The sequence below is a fragment of the Leptopilina boulardi genome, unplaced genomic scaffold, assembly GCF_019393585.1.
Source record: "Leptopilina boulardi isolate dan_hultmark-lab unplaced genomic scaffold, ZJU_Lbou_2.1 LbouV2_95, whole genome shotgun sequence".
Taxonomy (NCBI): Eukaryota; Metazoa; Arthropoda; class Insecta; order Hymenoptera; family Figitidae; genus Leptopilina; species Leptopilina boulardi.
Genome location: NW_026138044.1, coordinates 151038 through 169387, shown reverse-complemented (window position 1 = coordinate 169387; position 18350 = coordinate 151038). Strand labels below are relative to the sequence as shown.

Here is an 18350-nt window from a genome sequence, read left to right as displayed (position 1 = left end):
ACTGATTTCGAATCTCACACCAGTTTTTCAAAAACTAAAATCGGATTCGTAATCAGCGACCCCGAAAACCCCTGAGTAACAAGTTTCAGGTGAATCTGCCCATTTTTAATAATTTTGATTCGACATTTTGAATTTTGAAAAACTGATGTAAGATTCGTAATCAGCAACCCTGAAAACTCATGAATAACCAGTTTCCTGATGATTTAAGATAATTTAAATACTTTTTTTAAGTTGCTAATATATGCGTAAAGAGTACTTTTGGTCAATTTTAGTTTTACGCATATACGCGTAAGCGAAAGGCAACGGGTTAATAAAAATCAGAAAGTAAAGGGAACTCGTGAAGCACTATAATTAGGGGAAACCTAAAGAGAACCCCAAAAAAAAGATTCTCTGTTTCAAAGAAATTTGTGCATTATTGTTATAGGATCAAAGAAAAATTTCTTTGATTTAGAGAATTTATTTCTTTACTTGTGCATTATTGTCATAGGATTAAAGAAAAATTTCTTTGATTTTTGAGAATTTATTTCTTTACCTTTTTTTTAACTCAAGCTTGAGATTCTCTTTTTATTTTAGGAATTCTTAAAATTTATTTATCATTTAATTTTTCAATTTTTTTTATTAATAATAACACAGGCATACGAAAAAAAAATTCATCTTCTGAGCTCGAGGTCAAACCACGACTACTTTATATTTTTGAGGTGTCGCTAAAACCGAATTTGAAGTCTATTTAACTCCATCACGTCAGGCTTTCGAAACAAACTCAAAAAATTCCATTTGACCCCAAAATTTTGAAATAAAGAAAAATTCTAATTTATAAGTCTTACCATGTCTACTTTATGTTTTTGGGGTTGCTGAAGCCAAATAATATGAAGTTTTCTTAACCTCATCACGTCAGGCTTTGGACATAACATAACATAAAAAAATTATTTAAAAAATAAAATTTTGAGATTTTTTCGAGATTATGTCAAAAGCCTGACGTGATGGGGTTAAATAAACTTTAGATTTGGCTTTAGCGACCCCAAAAACATAAAGTAGACATATGGTAAGACTTATAAATCAGAATTTTTCTTTATTTCAAAATTTTGGGGTCAAATGGAATGTTTTGAGTTTGTTTTGAAAGCCTGACGTAATAGGGTTAATTAGATTTCAAATTCGGTTTCAGTGACCCCAGAAACATAAAGTAGTCATGGTTTAACCTTGAGCTCAGAACATGAATTTTTTTGTGTGCTTTTTTAGTTTTAAAAAGATAAAAATTTTTTATGTAATTAAAATAAAGTCGGGGAAATATTTGCAATTAGTATAAGTCAGGGAAAAGTCAGGTAAATTTTTTCTTGTGAAGTTGTTAGACACCCTGTAACAATAAAATTGTTGAGAAAACAAAAAAATTGTGTTTACATTAAAGTGTATACAAAAGGCAACCTTTAAGACAAAGGTAATAAGATCTCAAAAATAATTAAGTTAGTTGCAATTCGTTTATTGGCCTGTTTAGATGTTGTTAACGTGATTATATCAAATCTTTAATTTTCTTTATCGAATTTTATTTTTTCATATATTTTTTTATTTAAATTGTGAATAGCTTTGAGAGTGCTCGAATATTTTAATTCGCGAACAAAAAAATTTGTAAAGTGTTGAACTTTTTTTTAGCATTTTAGTAATTTTTTTATTGCTTCGGGAGTGTTCGAAATTTTTAAAAACGCAATCGCTTAAGTCTTTAGGAAAGTATTTTTGTTTTAAACATTATTTTCGGGAGTGTTCGAAATTTTTTAAATTGCGTATGTTTTCTGCACGTTTTATCATCCAAAAAAAATATTATACATCGATTACAGACAAAGGTTAGAGATATATTTTTTTTTAAATAACAATTACATATATTAAAGTTACTAAAAAAAATTTTTAATATTGTACTTAATTTTTTTTCTACAAATAGTTTAATACATCACGTTTTGAAGCTCATAAAATAATACTCTTTTATGTGCATTAATTGAGGCGGACAGATTAATATTACTATAGTATTACATCGACTTCTGCCAATAGAAAATTATAGCAAATTGAATTTGGGAAAAATACGCTAACCCATAGTAGGAGCAAGTTCTTGCTATGTACTCGATATAGTCGTTACATTTCTTTTATTTCTCCGTCCGATTCGAACGACGAAGTTTATGCATGTATGATTTCATGTATTTGCTGCAGGGAATTTTTTTCCCCCTTTTTTTCCAAATCAAATGGAAAAGGTACGATTCTTTTCTGATTATATCGCTGATATGAACCTTTTTTTTCACTGAAGTCGCATGGTAATCGAGAATATCGCAAATATATATACACGCACTTATAAAAAAGAATTCTTAATTTAAATAATATAGAGATCTGTTTGAACGATTTTGTTTAATTTAAAACAGTTTGTAAGTTTTATATTTTATTATATGGAATATATCTATCACTTTCATTCAAAAATATTATTTGTTTGAATGAAAATTGTAATATATTTAATTTAAACATAAAGGGGTTAGGTTAGAATGGATGCATGTAAATTCCCACTGTAATTCCAGTAGAACATCCGAAATGTGCCGTATTTCTATATTTTTGACACCTGCCTCACCCTGCTTTTTTCTATTTTAGTTCCTCGCCCTGTATCAAAACAAAGCTACCATTCCCTGCAAAGTGTCACAATTCGGATGTTCTACTGATTATTTTATATTTATTGTCAATGAGATTTTGCCCACGATTCTTAACCTAAAAAATTATTTTTTGTGTATTGTTCGGAGATGATTATAAGTTCAAGTTTATTCTGTGTGTATTAAATTTACTGTATTTTTATTTAAAGTGCGAAATATAATACAAATAACAAAATATAGGCAAATTGAAATCAAACGAGCTTTTACAAAAAAAAAATTTAAACAAATTTATAAAATCAGCAAACTAATTTTGAATTATATTTACGTTACTACGAGTCACAAATGCAAAGAATTTAGGATAAATATCGTAAAATTAACGAGATATTGACAAAAGACAATTGTTATACCGAGTGACTCACAAAAATTCATTTAAACTAAAATCATTATAAAATTATAATTATTTAAACGATTTTATGTGTATTAGCTATCGGTGAAGCACACTATCACTAAAAATAACTAAAAGTAAAACCTTTATCAAAATACATGAAGCATTATAGATTCTATCCAAATTTGAAAAAAACGAGAAAAATTTTGAAGAAACGTTTATGTTTTACTGTCACAGATGACATCAGATAAACAAATATGGCGTTAGAAATTAATTTATTTAAAGCTGTTGTGTAGCAATTTTTAAATTTCGCACCAAATTGCGTTTAATTAAAAAAAAATGCAATGTTGCCATGTTTCACGGAACTTTTGCTGAAATATTTATTTAGTTCACTTTAAAAATATTTTTGTATTAATTGACGGTGAAGTCTCATTTAACAATGTTTTACATTATTTTGGAGGTTTAATTTATCAAAAAATCATATTTCTAGGACTATATCTATACTGAAAGTGTTTAAAAAAACTAAATTTATAGGTTAATTGGAGAGGTTAACTTCATAAGACACATGTTAATTTAATTGCAAATATTTTCAAAACTAGACAGTGAAAATTGTTTAAACTTTACCATATTACGTAAAATTAATTCAACTTTAACATATTTCAAAAGCATCAAAAAATCTTTACTTTTTGTTATGGCATAACCCTCATTAACTGCATATCAAAAATTTTCAACAAGTAATGAATTTTCAATGATTAATTGTTGTTTTTACTTCTATTGTGATCAAATTATTCAATTATTACATAAATAATAATTTATTAATTAACTTTTTTCCAATTGATTGTCATTTATTTCAACGGTTTTATATTCAAAAATAAATGTGTAATATAAAACAATTTGTAAATTTTACATAGGAGATGAAGAAAACTATTTTTATTAACATTTTATAAATAAACTATTTAAAAGAAAAACTGTTTTAAAATAAAAATTATTTTTAAATACTATATTCAAAGACCAGAAAAATCTAATTTTTTTGGCTTTTTTATCAACTGGATCTCGAGAAAAAATTATTTTTTTTATTTAAGATAGCTAAAAATTTCAATTATTTATAAAATCAAACAATTTTTTTAGTTCTAATATTTTCAGAAACTTATTTAAATCACAGTAGAAGTAAAAAAAAACCATTTAACAAAAAAAATATTTTTTTTCTCAATTCAGTTAAAACTTATTTCAAATATTTATAGTGAATAGTATAAATAATGAGGTAATAAAAGTTTGTTAAATTTGCAGAGGATTAAAGATGGGTTAATATTACTTAGTATAATTATTACGAATTAAACTAAATTGAGAATTTGATAACTATTTTGGAACTCGAGTGCATCATTATATCTTTCTACATTATATATACACCTATTATTATATCAATACGTTTAGGTAATTCCATATGAAACAGATTTCATACGTTAACGCATCATTAAATATATTAAATCATAATATATGCCACAAGTAATAATACTAAATTCCCCTAATATTTGTAAACTTATACAAATTGATTTTTTACACAATCGAAGAAATTTCAACTTTTAATCATTGTGATAGGGTAAGTCCGGGGGAGTTGGCCGTAGTTTTTTTAAAGGCCTGTAAAAATAAGAAGAAAGTGATTTATGTATTAACTTTTATTGCTAATTAAACATTGAACATTTAACTTACACAACAAGTCTACAAGGTATTTTTTTGAGATATCAGAGTGGTTTCCACTTTATTTTTGTGTCCTGAACACGATCCCGGGTTAAAAAATTTCGTATCACGTCAGGATTTTGAGTAAAGTGGGGGTAAAGTCTCCAAAACCCGTGTTTTTGAGGGTTTTCAGTATTTTTTTTAGCGAACACATGAATCTCAAGGGTGCCAATAACTTACTCTCTTAATTTGAATCAGTGAAATTTCACTGGTGAAATAGCTAGAAGTCGGTTACTGAATCATTTAGTGTAATTTTCACTGAAAATCAGTCATATATCACTGTTTTCCAGTGAAAATTTCACTAAATGAATCAGTCAATCTGTATTATCGGTAATGGGTAAAACAGATTGACTGATTCATTTAGTAAAATTTCCACTGGAAATCAGTGATATATGACTGATTTTCAGTGAAAATTTCACTAAATGATTCAGTAACCGACTTCTAGCTATTTCACCAGTGAAATTTCACTGATTCAAATTAAGAGAGTAAACAGTATGGCCATCTCACCTCGAAAAAACATGGCCATCTCTCCTAATGTCAGGAGACAAATTGACACAACTAAAATATAAATAAATAAATAAAATTTTTGAATAAATGTAAAGTTATGACAAAGCTTGGGTCATGTACTTTACAAAAAAACATGAAATTCAAAATTATTCTATAAAATAACATAACACCAGTGAGAAACGTAAACTCATCACTTTTTTCCGAACTAGTCAAAATAACAAATCAGATTTTTACATACTTTTTCAATATTTTTCGTGAAGTTATTTCTGTCAATTGTGTTTTGCCACAAAATAAAGCGAACTAATCATTAATAAGCGATATCTAGCAGCAAATTCTATAAAATATTTGAATTGGCCATCTCTCCCGCATGGCCAACTCCTCCGAACTTAATTTACATATAATTTATTGAAAAAAAATTACTTCACGACATAAAAATGCATTAATGTATTTTTATTTAGATTTCATGAATTATTAATTATACACAGTTTTCTTGAAAGTATCAAATTGATACCAAAGTTTATCAAATTGAGACAAAAATATGTATCAATTTTTTATTTGATCCACATTTTGGGTATATCAATTCGTTAATGCAATTTGATACTTTTAAGTTAACAATATTATAATTATTTATTATTGAATTTAATATATTAGTTGATGAAAAATAATTCATATCAAAATTAAAATTTTTTTTATAAAATATGACGCTATTATATTTTTATTCTCTATAGCTGCATAGGTACATATGAAAATTAATATACCGTCCTTTAATTTTTCATATTTACTTTTTATTTATATATATATATATATATATGCAATTGAATTTTTCTATCTCAATTATTTCTATGACGTTTACTTAACTAAATAAACAAACACAAAGTATCCGTGGAAAATTAAACAGAAAAAAAAATTTCTCTTGAATTAAATGAAAACACAGAGGATATTTTGATGAATTTTATTGGAAATGTATTTTTCAGTTATATTTGCAGCTGTGCGCTTTCAATGAATCAGGGGAATTTAAAAAATTTTCAAATTATTGAAATCTTATACTGGAATGTTTATATATTATATAAAAAAGTTATTTTAACACGATTTTTTACTCTACATAGAGGAAAAGCGACGAGAGAATAAAATGAAAATTCATAAAAGTTAAATTGCAAGGTTGCTTTTCTCAAAAGTCTTTTACTATTATATCTACTCTTTTCTTTTTATTCTGAAACATTATAATGCACGTATGTGTCAAAAAAAAGTATATAACAATAGTGTTTTAAAAACATACACATATAATATACTTTCATTTATATATATATATATATATATACAAGATCTTGAATTATTCTGTCCCTAAAGTGCAATACCATTATATGTTCCTTTTTATGTCTTTTTATACCTTTCGAGAAAGAATTTTGAAAAATTCATATTTTCACTTTGTTATAGAACAAAGCAATTTACTACTTATGTTTTAGTATCGCTTTAGTGACTTTAAAAAATATATAATAAATATTGTAAAACAATTGCGAGAAAAAACCTCTTAAAGGTCGCATAATTGCTTTAAAAAAAAATTACGACATGGAGAAAAATGGAAAAACGAATAAAGTAACTTTTACTACTTTAAAAGTAAAACCGAAACTGTCCGCAGATTCTGCGCATCTCTGTCAATTTTTACTCCAGAAACAGTAAAATTTACTATTTCCGCAATAATTTTTACTATTTTAGGAGTAAATTTTACTATTTCTGGAGTAAAAATTGCCAGAAATGCGCAGAAACTACGGACAGTTCCGGTTTTACTTTTAAAGTAGAACCCCGCACTAAAAGCATGGAAAAAAGTTCCCGGCTAATTTTTTTTAAACTCTGCACATTTGTAGCTTATGACCTCCTGAACAAAAAATGTTAATGCCAAAAACCAAAAAAATGGACAGTGCAAAAGAAACATAGACTTTTGATGTAAATACAGATAAAAATATCATAGAACATGTATTTAAATATGGTAAAAGTACATTAATGATGATTATTGTTACAACCATAACATTCATTGATCATTTTAAATTCTTTATTCTAAAGTAATGAGCAATTAAATGATTAAATGATTAAAAATGAAAAGGCATAAATATTACACATATGTTATTGGTTGTTCGTGTCATAATTGTAGTTATCATAAAAAGTCCACTTATAAGTATTAATCTTTCTGCGTCATTAAAAACAACTTTCAATACTTTAGTTTAGTCCGTTCACAGAAAATTAAAAGGCATTAAAATAATAAGCGTTGCAGCTTATTTTAATGCGTTTTAATTTTCTGTGTTAGTGATATGAGTCCTTTGAAAACTATAATAGTTAATCAAAACAAAAAAAGTTGATTAATAGTTGTTAATTACAACTACAATCACCATTAATGTACTTTAATCATTTTTTTAAAACAAGTGATTTACTTGTGATGTATCAGAAAAAATCGTTCAATGTATGAATTGTATTTAAATATCTATTATCCAACAATGGTTGTTAAGGTTGTAAGCACAATCATCATTAATAACCATTTTTTGGAACAAGTGATTAGGTAACAGAAAAAATCGTTTAATGCATGAGTTATATTTAAATGAACTGCGAGTCACTATTATCCTACAATGGTTGTTATGATTGTAACCATAATCATCATTAATGTACTTTTACCATATCTAAATACATGTTCTATGATATTTTTAGCTGTATTTACATCAAGAGTCTATGTTTCTTTTGCACTATTTACTGTTTACGTTTTGCCAAGTTTTGTTCGATTTCCGTAATTTTTAGTTTTTTAATCGCATATTACTAAAAAACTGTCCATTTTTTTGGTTTTTAGCATTAACATTTTTTATTCAGGAGGTCATAAGCTACAAATATGCAGAGTTTAAAAAAATTTATCCGGGAACTTTTTTTCTATGCTTTTAGTGCGGGGTTCTTTTGAAACAATTTTGTTCTACGAAAAACTAACTCCGAATTCGTAATCAACAACTACAAAAACCTCTTCATAGGGTGACATATGTACTTTTGATTGTAATGAAAAATCCTTGCAACAAAGGATTTATCGTACACTTTTTCCTGGGTGTGAAAGGGTTAACAATTTAAAAACAAATTTATTTTATTTTTTTAAATAAATTATTTAAAAGGAAAAAATAAATAAAAAAATATATATTGGTATAGTACGCGCAAATTAGGAATATAATTCAGTTGGAAAAATATCTAAATATATTTTTTTTTGAAAAATAAAAATATGCCTTTATTCACGAAGAGCAAGTATATTTTGGTCCTTTTTCTCTCATAATTCTTTTTTTTCTCTCTCTCTCTCTCTTTTTTTTGTTATTCAGAAACGCGACAGCGCATTAAAGCTGCTCAACTGGACGATCGCGAAAGGGGAAAGAGTGGGGAACAGGTAGAAGTTGACGAGAACGTGAAGGGTTTAGAAAAGCAGTGTAATGGTGAGGGAGAGAGAGAGAGAGAGAGGGAAGGGGTGTATGAGGGTTGAAAAGGGATGCAAAAGTGGAATGGGTGAAAAGGACTGCGGCGCTTCACTCAGAGAAAAACGGTAGCTGTGCAGGAGGAAAATAAAGGGAAAAACGGTTCGTATGAAAATGTAATTAGGGGAAGTGTGGAAGCTTGGTTCATTGCGGCCTCTATACCTTTCCCGTACTCTCTCTCTCTCTCTCTCTCTCTCTCTCCTCTCTCTCTCTCTCTCTCTCTCTCTCTCCTCTCTCTCTCTCTCTCTCTCTCTCTCTCTCCTCTCTCTCTCTTCTCTCTCTCTCTCTCCTCTCTCTCTCTCTCTCTCTCTCTCTCTCTCTCTCTCTCCTCTCTCTCTCTCTCTCTCTCTCTCCTCTCTCTCTCTCTCTCTCTCTCCTCTTCTCCTCTCTCTCTCCTCTCTCTCTCTCTCTCTCTCTCTCTCTCTCTCTCTCTCTCTCCTCTCTCTCTCTCTCTCTCTCTCTCTCTCTCTCCTCTCTCTCTCTCTCTCTCTCTCTCTCTCTCTCTCTCTCTCTCTCTCTCTTCTCTCTCTCTCTCTCTCTCTCTCTCTCTCTCTCTCTCTCTCCTCCTCTCTCTCTCTCTCTCTCTCTCTCTCTCTCTCTCTCTCTCTCTCTCTCTCTCTCTCTCTCTCTCTCTCTCTCTCTCTCTCTCTCTCTCTCTCTCTCTCTCTCTCTCTCTCTCTCTCTCTCTCTCTCTCTCTCTCTCTCTCTCTCTCTCTCTCTCTCTCTCTCTCTCTCTCTCTCTCTCTCTCTCTCTCTCTCTCTCTCTCTCTCTCTCTCTCTCTCTCTCTCTCTCTCTCTCTCTCTCTCTCTCTCTCTCTCTCTCTCTCTCTCTCTCTCTCTCTCTCTCTCTCTCTCTCTCTCTCTCTCTCTCTCTCTCTCTCTCTCTCTCTCTCTCTCTCTCTCTCTCTCTCTCTCTCTCTCTCTCTCTCTCTCTCTCTCTCTCTCTCTCTCTCTCTCTCTCTCTCTCTCTCTCTCTCTCTCTCTCTCTCTCTCTCTCTCTCTCTCTCTCTCTCTCTCTCTCTCTCTCTCTCTCTCTCTCTCTCTCTCTCTCTCTGTGGAACTATAACTTGTTTATTAATGTTTTGTAACTCCACCTTAACGTTGAAGGATTTTTGCTTGCTCTATATAAATATTTTACTATTTATTATTCCAAAAAAATGTATATATTTTTAAATTTAATAACTTTAATCTCTTTAGATCAAACTGAGAAAACGATATTTTTAGTTCAATCATATTATGTTTAATTCAATAATACATTTTTATTGTTGAAATATATTTCATTTAAACATAAATTTTGTTTGATTCAGTTAGTAGGGGAAAGTGGGGGAATTGGAGCCCCTTAAGGACAATGATTAAAAATACCAACTTATTGTTATAATAAAATATTGTTCTGGTCATTTTTTACTCCTTTTGTTATTTATCTTTAATTATAATTAATTAAAAATTAAGAACAAAAAAGTAAGTTTGCAAAAAAAAAAAATGTTTTCTAAAAAGATGCATTTTCTCCCATTACCACACCTGTGGGGTATTGGTAGCTTTCACTTTAAATTCTAATAAAATAATATAATTTTTATTTTCTTTAGATATTTTTATTATTTTGTCAATAGTTCTCGACAGATGAACATTTTACAAAATATTTAAAACATAAAAAAGACCTACAGCTTCTTTAGTATTAGAATATCCAATAATAACACATTTTAGACAATAAAACACAAATATGGATTCTCAGCAATTAAATATGCAACAATATCAAATTTTATAAATGAATCTTGTTTAATTTTTAAAAAAATAAGAAAAGCCATATCGAGGTAACGAAACTCTGCTGGCTGGGTGAGGCAGGTGTCAAAAATATAAAGATACCGACACATTTCGGACGTTCTACTGGAATTACAATGGGAATTTAAATGCGTCCATTCTAACCTAACCCCCTTAAGTTTAAATTAAATATATTATAATTTTCATTCAAACAAATAATATTTTTAAATGAAAATTATAGATAAATACACTCTATAAAGAATTAGTAAAAAATTTTAACTAATTTTAATGAGTGACTCATTTTTTGCTTTCAAATTAGTTAAATTTTACTAATTCCAAAGCAAAAAGTGAGTCACTAATTCAAATTTAAAAATCAGTGAACATCATTCTTATATATAAAAGAAAAAATGTATTTGTTTTAAATTAATTTTTAAATCTCATTCAATTTCCCTCGAATCAACGATTAAATATTGTTTGTACAGTACGCGCTATAATGTAAAACATATATGAATAACATTTTAACCTTTCAATTACACATGTATGTCAATGTTGAAGGTGAATATATAATTCCAAAAATTAGACGGCTTTGAACATCAAAGTAATTATATAAAATATAAATCGATAAGAGTCGCGATGACATATATATAATAATTGACACGTGCGTATAAAAGTTGAAGTTGATTATATATATGACTAGAAATTTGACAGCTTTTTACATTTAAGTAGTTATATTATAATAAATAACCCTTATGGCGCTTATATTGATTTGTTATATTATATAACTATACTTTGATGTTCAAAGCTCTTGAATTTCTGAAATTATATTCATCCCGTTAATTTTTACATGTAATTGAAAAAGGTGAAACTTTTATTCATACATTTGTTTTACATCTAGTACCTCGTATTTAACAAATATTTAATCGTCGTCGATTCAACAGCAATTGAATAATTATTCTGGGAAAATTAATTCTCTCTTTGAAAATAATGGAATCAAGTGGAGTGTTTCATTTTTAGTTTTTTTCAATTTTTTAATTTTGTTTTTGTTTTTTAATTAATTGGTCAATATTGAGTTACAAATGAAAAATGATAAATTTAATTAATATGAAAACAAATTATTTTTTCTCTAAAACAACTTTTATAATGAAATATAATTATTTGTTCTTTTTTATATAGAAAATTTTCATTTTTCTCTAAAAGTAGAGAGGTTATAAAAAAAAAGTTCTTTGAAAAACAAGATTCTGAGGGTGAAATTGATTTTCAGTTCCGACCATGTCCAGTGTCTGATTTGAAATGAATTTCCTCAGTAGTAAAGGACAGTTTCAGTCAGACAATATATTAAATTCTTCAATGTAAGCCGTAGTGTTAGTACATCCAGTAGTAGAAGTCCGTTTTAGTCAGACAATAGCTTTTAATCTTTGTTTTTGTATACTATTTTTAAATATTACAATAATTTTTTTTAAAAAATCATTAAATGAAGGAAAATAGATATGGATTTTACAGTAAAAAATGTCGTTTGACATCATTATATCTTTTACGATCTTTTTAAATATTTTAATAATGATCGAAAAGTCTACGAAAAATTGATTTAAAATTGATTTTTCAATTTTCGTATTTCAAATTAATCTAAACTTCAAAAAAATTAATAAAATGAAGTCACACTGAAAAAAAACAGATTTTGTATTTGCAACAAAATCGTTTAGTTAGGCTATTTTGATTCTTGTAACCAAATTTTCATTGGCTGAAACAAAGTCGTAGAGTTATCTCAACCAAATATTTGGTTGGGCCAACAAAATTAGTTGGTTGATCATTTTTAAATTCCAATCTTTGACCTGCCCTTAATAAAATTGTAATATTGAAAAATAAACCAAGATCGGAGTTATCAGCTTTTCGTAAAATTCTCCATATTTTTCGGACCGTGAATTTTGCAATAAAACATATTCTATAGTACACTGAGAAAACGATATGTTTGATTCAAACATAATATGTTTAACCCAAACTTAAAATAGCTTTGTTATACAGTCAAACATATTTATGTTTAAATTAAATATATTCTCTGGTTGATTCAATGTGAAAATATATTTAATTTAAACATAAATTATGGTTGATTTCAATTTTTTCATAATAAATTTTTATGTTTAAATCAAACATACAAATTTTAAACATATTTTCAGTTTAAGCCAAACAGAAAATATGTTTGAATCAAACATAATTATTCAAAGAAATAATAATTTTAAGCCAAAGTAGAAAATATTTTCTATATATTAAAATTAAACATAAAAACTGTGTTGGGTTAAACAAAAACTTTTAAACTGATCTTTATATTTGAAACAAATAATTCTTTTTCTCAGTGTACTTCATATGAAGGGATATTAATTTCATAACTATTTTGAGTGGAAAATATCCTTTGTTTTTTGGATATAGTGTTAAAATGGGGTTTTTGAGGGGTTAAAGTATCAAAAATAAAATATGCTTCGAATCGCCTGAAACTTTTTTCTTGGAGGATTTTGGGGTCGCTGATTACGAATCCGGTGTCCGTTTTTCAAAATTCAAAATGGCGGATCCAATATGGCCGACAATTTTTGAAAAAATTTAACGTATTCATCTGAAAATAGTTACTCGGTGGTTTTCGGGGTCGCTGATTGCGAATCCGATGTCAGTTATTCAAAATTCAAAATGGCGCATTTAATATGGCGGCAGACTTTTTTTTAAATGCTCAGATTCGTTTGAAACTGGTTACTCGGGGGTTTTCACACTCTAAATCTGAATTAGTGAAAATTTTACTGAATTCAAATCAGTGGCTCAGTTTTCTTTAATTCACCAGTGGAATTTCACTGAGAATCAGTAAAAACCACTGATTGTCAGTGAAATTTTACTGGTGAATTAAAGAAAACTAAGCCACTGATTGATTTCAATGAAATTCTCACTGATTCAGATTTAGAGTGCAGGGCCTTTGATTATGAATCCCATGTTAATTGTTTAAAATTCAAAATGGATGAATATTTTAAGTTCACTTTAAAATCACTGGAAACTACTTTAATAAGTTTTAAATACGTTAAGTTTATTCGAAATTCGTCTGCTATATTGGATCCACCATTTTGAATTTTGAAAAACTGACATCGGATTCGTAATCAGCGACCCCAATAACCCGCGAGTAAAAACTTTCAAGCTATTCGGAGCATATTATATTTTTGGTACTTTAACCCCTCTAAAACCCCATTTTAACACTAGGTATATACAAAGGATATTTTCTATTCAAAATAGTTATGAAATTAATATTCCTTCATATGACGCATTTTAGAATATCTTTCATTGGAAAATTCGAGGTCCGAAAAATGGGCTAAAAACAGATATTTTTAGCGTCATTCTTTATTTCAAAATTTTCTTACATAGTCAATTGATTACAAGGGGAGGGGTGGAGTTGTTTTGAAATAAAATTCCTTTTATATATATATATATATAGTATTAAGTAAAATTTTATTTTGTAAAATTGTAAAAAAAAACAATAAAAAAATATGAGGCAAATCGTGGTATGTATATATATATACAAAATGCCGCATAACTGGAATTGAAGCTCTGCGAGGTCAGGTTGCGCTTGTTTACAGAATGAACGAGGCGATGTGATGCGATGGAATAAAGAAGTCGAGAAGCATAGTGGTGGTTGTGGGAGATGAAGCGGAAGGGAAGGGAAAAAATTAGAGGATTCTTGAGGCGGAGAGTCGAGTGGTAGTGGTGAAGGTGGTGGGTAGTCGAATAATAGAGCTGCCCTTAATACCGCGTCGTCCCCGCGCACTTCTCTCTCTCTCTCTCTCTCACCCCCTCTCTTTGTGGGGTTCAGAGAGTATAGAGAAAAAGAAAAAAAGAAGAAATGAAAGGAGAAAAAAGTAGTCAGTGGTTTTTTTTTGAGCGGGAGGGAAGGATGAGAGTTTTAGAGGGTGACTCGTTGCCTGTATACAAGAAGAGAGGAGGAACTGAAATAGAAGAGATGATAACATTTGTATCATATTTAACGCAAGAACGAGCAGGTTAAAAGAAGGGAAGACACCGTCCACACTTCTTGCAGTTTCATTTACTGCGCGTATATATATATACTTTTTCCTCCGTTTTTTTATCTATGTATTTCTAAAAAAAAAATCAGGGCGCATGATTATCCCATTAAAATCATTAGTTAGAATTTTCATTTCCAACAAATTTTATTAGATATAATTATTTTTTAAACCAATTTTCATTTTTCGAATTTAACACTTGTCAAAATTTCTTTTTTAAAGAAATTTTAGGTAATTTTTATTTGGTAGAATTCTTAAAACGCCGAATTTTTATTTATTCGAAATTGCAAATGGCCGAACAAACAATTGTCATTTGCAATTTCGGACAAATAAAAATTCGGCGTTTTAAGAATTTTGTACAATAAAAATTCGTTACATAAGAATTCTGTTAAGTGAAAATTTGTTTAATAAGAAATTCTTCCTTCGTTCGAAAATGGTATCAAATAAATATTTCTTTAAATCAAACAAGTTTTGTTTGGAATAAAAAAAAATTTTGGTTAATAATACCAAAAGAATGGTATATTTGATTCAAAAAAAAAAATTTCTCTGAGAAATACAAACCAGTAAAGAATTTATAATTGTATATTTCTATCTCGAATGAGCTTAAACTGTATGTACTAATATTTTTTAAATAAAAATATTTTCATTCTGATAACCAATGTACAACGTTCATCATCGCCGGGGAGTTATTTTATATACAAACTGTAATTTCGAAATGTGTCATTGGATAGTTAGCTTGTTATATAAATTTGATATAGGTGTGAGAGAAATCAATACCTACTATTATAGGTTTCTATTTACCCCAGGTTCATCGTCCGTGTACAAATTTATTGCGTGTCTCTCGCACATAATCTCTAATCTCTATCGATGAAATCGACGGAAATGTACCGAACAGAATTTGACGAGGGATCCGCAAAGCACCTTGGATCCACATCTATACAATATTATATATATATATATATATATATATATATATATATATATATATGTAGTTTGAATGTTAAAGGTTCTTAGCGAAAATAGTGCCAATATTTCTATTGCAATGTTTAGTTACATTTTTTTCTTCCTAAAAATTAAAAAAAAAAATTTCAAAGTCCTGGGATTGGATGGTGTAATTTCACTTTGATTTTCAATTTTAATAAAATCTTTCCTAAATCCGAAAGATTTGTCGAATCCATAAAAAAAACGCGATTTCAAAACGAAAAGTAGAAAAGTAATATAATGACATCTGTATTACGTTCTGCCGCCGTCAGATGGCAGAAGTATGCAGGGAGCACAAAGTCGCAGATATTATGACATTACTTTCCTACTTTTCGTTTCAAATTGGCGTTTTTTTATGGATTCGAAAAATCTTTCGGATTTAGGAAATTTCTACAATAAGGATCCTTGGTGTTTTGGCCGATTTTGTAAAAAGTGTCCGTGTTTCGATAATTGAAAGTCTCTCTTTGCCAAAGAATTTCAGAGACCGTTCGACACTCTTAGCAGAATTTTCATTTAACATCATTATAGGATGTTAATATGGATTTTAATATTTGACATTATAATGAAAATTGAAAATTGTATTTTATGGTTTGGATAACTATCATATTTTACAATTAACATTAATTTCCTTTGAGCCTGATACATTAGACTTCTGACACAATGAAAATAATATAATTTATCAATGCCATGCATTTTTTTCAGAAATGTGAGTAATAAATATTAAGCTTATAAGGACAATAAGTTCTTAATAGCAGGAAACGAGATTTTCTTGATCCAGTGTTTATAAGAGATTTAAGAGTTTATTTTTTTTACTATTTTCCTATAATAACAATAGTATAAGTTAATCATTCGAATTATTTCCCGTAATGCAGGTATAATAAACAAAATAAATTCCATAAATTGTAATCTTACTTTTTTCCAAATCGTTCCAAATGTTTCTTATGTAATTAATCTTTTATGTCTTTATTTCTTATAATTAGTCTATATATATGAATAAAAAGATAATTAATAATGTTGAATACTTTAATATACAAAATTGCTTATCTAAATTAATAAATTATTAATAATTTGAACATCCGTCTGCAAATTAGTTTTATCAAAATTTGTCTGCGAATCGAAGTCGTCTGCTCAATTTTGAAAAAAATACAAAACAAAAATTAGTACGCAGGTTAACCCACGTATATCGGTCCACCCGCATAATTCGGATTCCCGCTACTCTCTAAATCTGAATTAGTAAAAATGTTTACTAATTTGAATTAGTGACTCACTTTTTGCTTCAGAATTAGTAAAATTTTACTAACAATTAGTTAAATTTAACTAATTCTAAAGCAAAAAGTGAGTCACTAATTTAAATTAGTAAACATTTTTACTAATTCAAATTTAGAGAGTGACATCGGATTTTTTTTCCGGTCCCTTGAAATCCGATATAGGTGGGTTTCACTGTAGTATATATGAATAAAATAATTTTTAAATAAAAAATTGTAAAATAAAAATAATTTTAAAAAATGTTTTCTTTTTTTTTCAGGAAAGTGATGGGGAAAAAAGTGACCAAGACCTTGTGGTAGATGTTGCCAGTGAGGTAAGTTTTTTTTTTATAGTATACGTAACTTTGAAGTCGAATGATTGATTTATATACGACTAATTATACTTTTTTTTGAAAATTATTATATTTAATAATAATGATTTGTTTAAATAAAAATTCAAGCTAATAAATTTCGAAATAGAGAAAAATTTAACTAATGATTTTTAGAAAATATTCATGCCTTTTGAATGATAGAAAAAAACTTTTTTGTTTGACACTCCCTTTCTTTAGCTTTTACCAAAAAAAATTCTGACTACAGAGCTTATATAAATACATATATATATATGTATATTGATATAATTATATACTTAGGAGATAACGTCACCTCATGCAAATGGTGAACATATAGAGCCACGTGAAAATGGTACACTGGAGAAGCATGGCTCTTCTGGCCATGGAGGTCCAACTTCCGGTTCCGGTACAACCTCTGTTAAGGACAGACCCCCGTCGCGAAGCGGAAGTTCTTCAGCACGGAGTACTCCCTCTCTGAAAAGTAAAGATGTAAGATCTTGCGAAAAGCAAGCTATATTTTGCTTACTCAATAATACATATAACATTATTATATATTCTATATTTCATTTCTGCACTGAAAAAAAAATTTATTTGATTCAAATACCGGTGTATTTGGTTATTATCAAATAAATATTTACTTGAATCAAATATTTCTTATTTGAATCAAATAAATGGTATTTGCTTCAAATACTGAAATATTTGATTCAAATACTATATATTTGATTCAAGTAAATATTTATTTGATAATAATTAAATACACCGGTATTTGAATCAAATAAATTTTTTTTTCAGTGTGTCACATGCATAATACGTGACATGAATGTTTTTGATGCGCTTTCAAGAAAGGGACCCAAGGGGTAAAAAAAAATTATAGAGGTTATGTTTATGATAGTTTGGAATAAAAATACACAAAAAAAGAATCAACTCTCAATAAATCTTCATTGAATATGAAATATTCAATAAAAACTAATTTTGATATTATTAAGGAGGGTGGCGGGTCAACATAACCTCAAAAACCTGTCAAAATTAAAAAATTGTTTCCCCACTGAAAATTTCCACATAGGCTCCCATATGGGAAACCACATGGGTCCCTATATAGGAAGCCATATGGTTTCCTATACAAAATCGTATATGTAATTGGAACAGGAATTTGAATAGGAAATTAAGTCGGAATTATTATATGAATCCACATCCACACAGGAATGTACATTCCTATGTATATTCCTATTTCAATTCCTATAATATGAATTTTTT

General features: G+C 28.5%; 1 protein-coding gene across 11 annotated transcripts in view; it reads left to right on the top strand.

Moving 5' to 3' along the window:
• LOC127290907 (protein groucho-like) overlaps nucleotides 1-18350 on the top strand; it is a 117490-nt gene that overhangs the window by 81426 nt on the left and 17714 nt on the right. For all 11 annotated transcript variants that reach the window (XM_051319736.1, XM_051319738.1, XM_051319731.1 and 8 more), the window contains exons 10-11: nucleotides 17028-17081; nucleotides 17397-17585. In XM_051319736.1, coding sequence (XP_051175693.1) covers nucleotides 17028-17081; nucleotides 17397-17585 — 243 coding nt within the window. The remainder of the gene's footprint in view (nucleotides 1-17027; nucleotides 17082-17396; nucleotides 17586-18350) is intronic.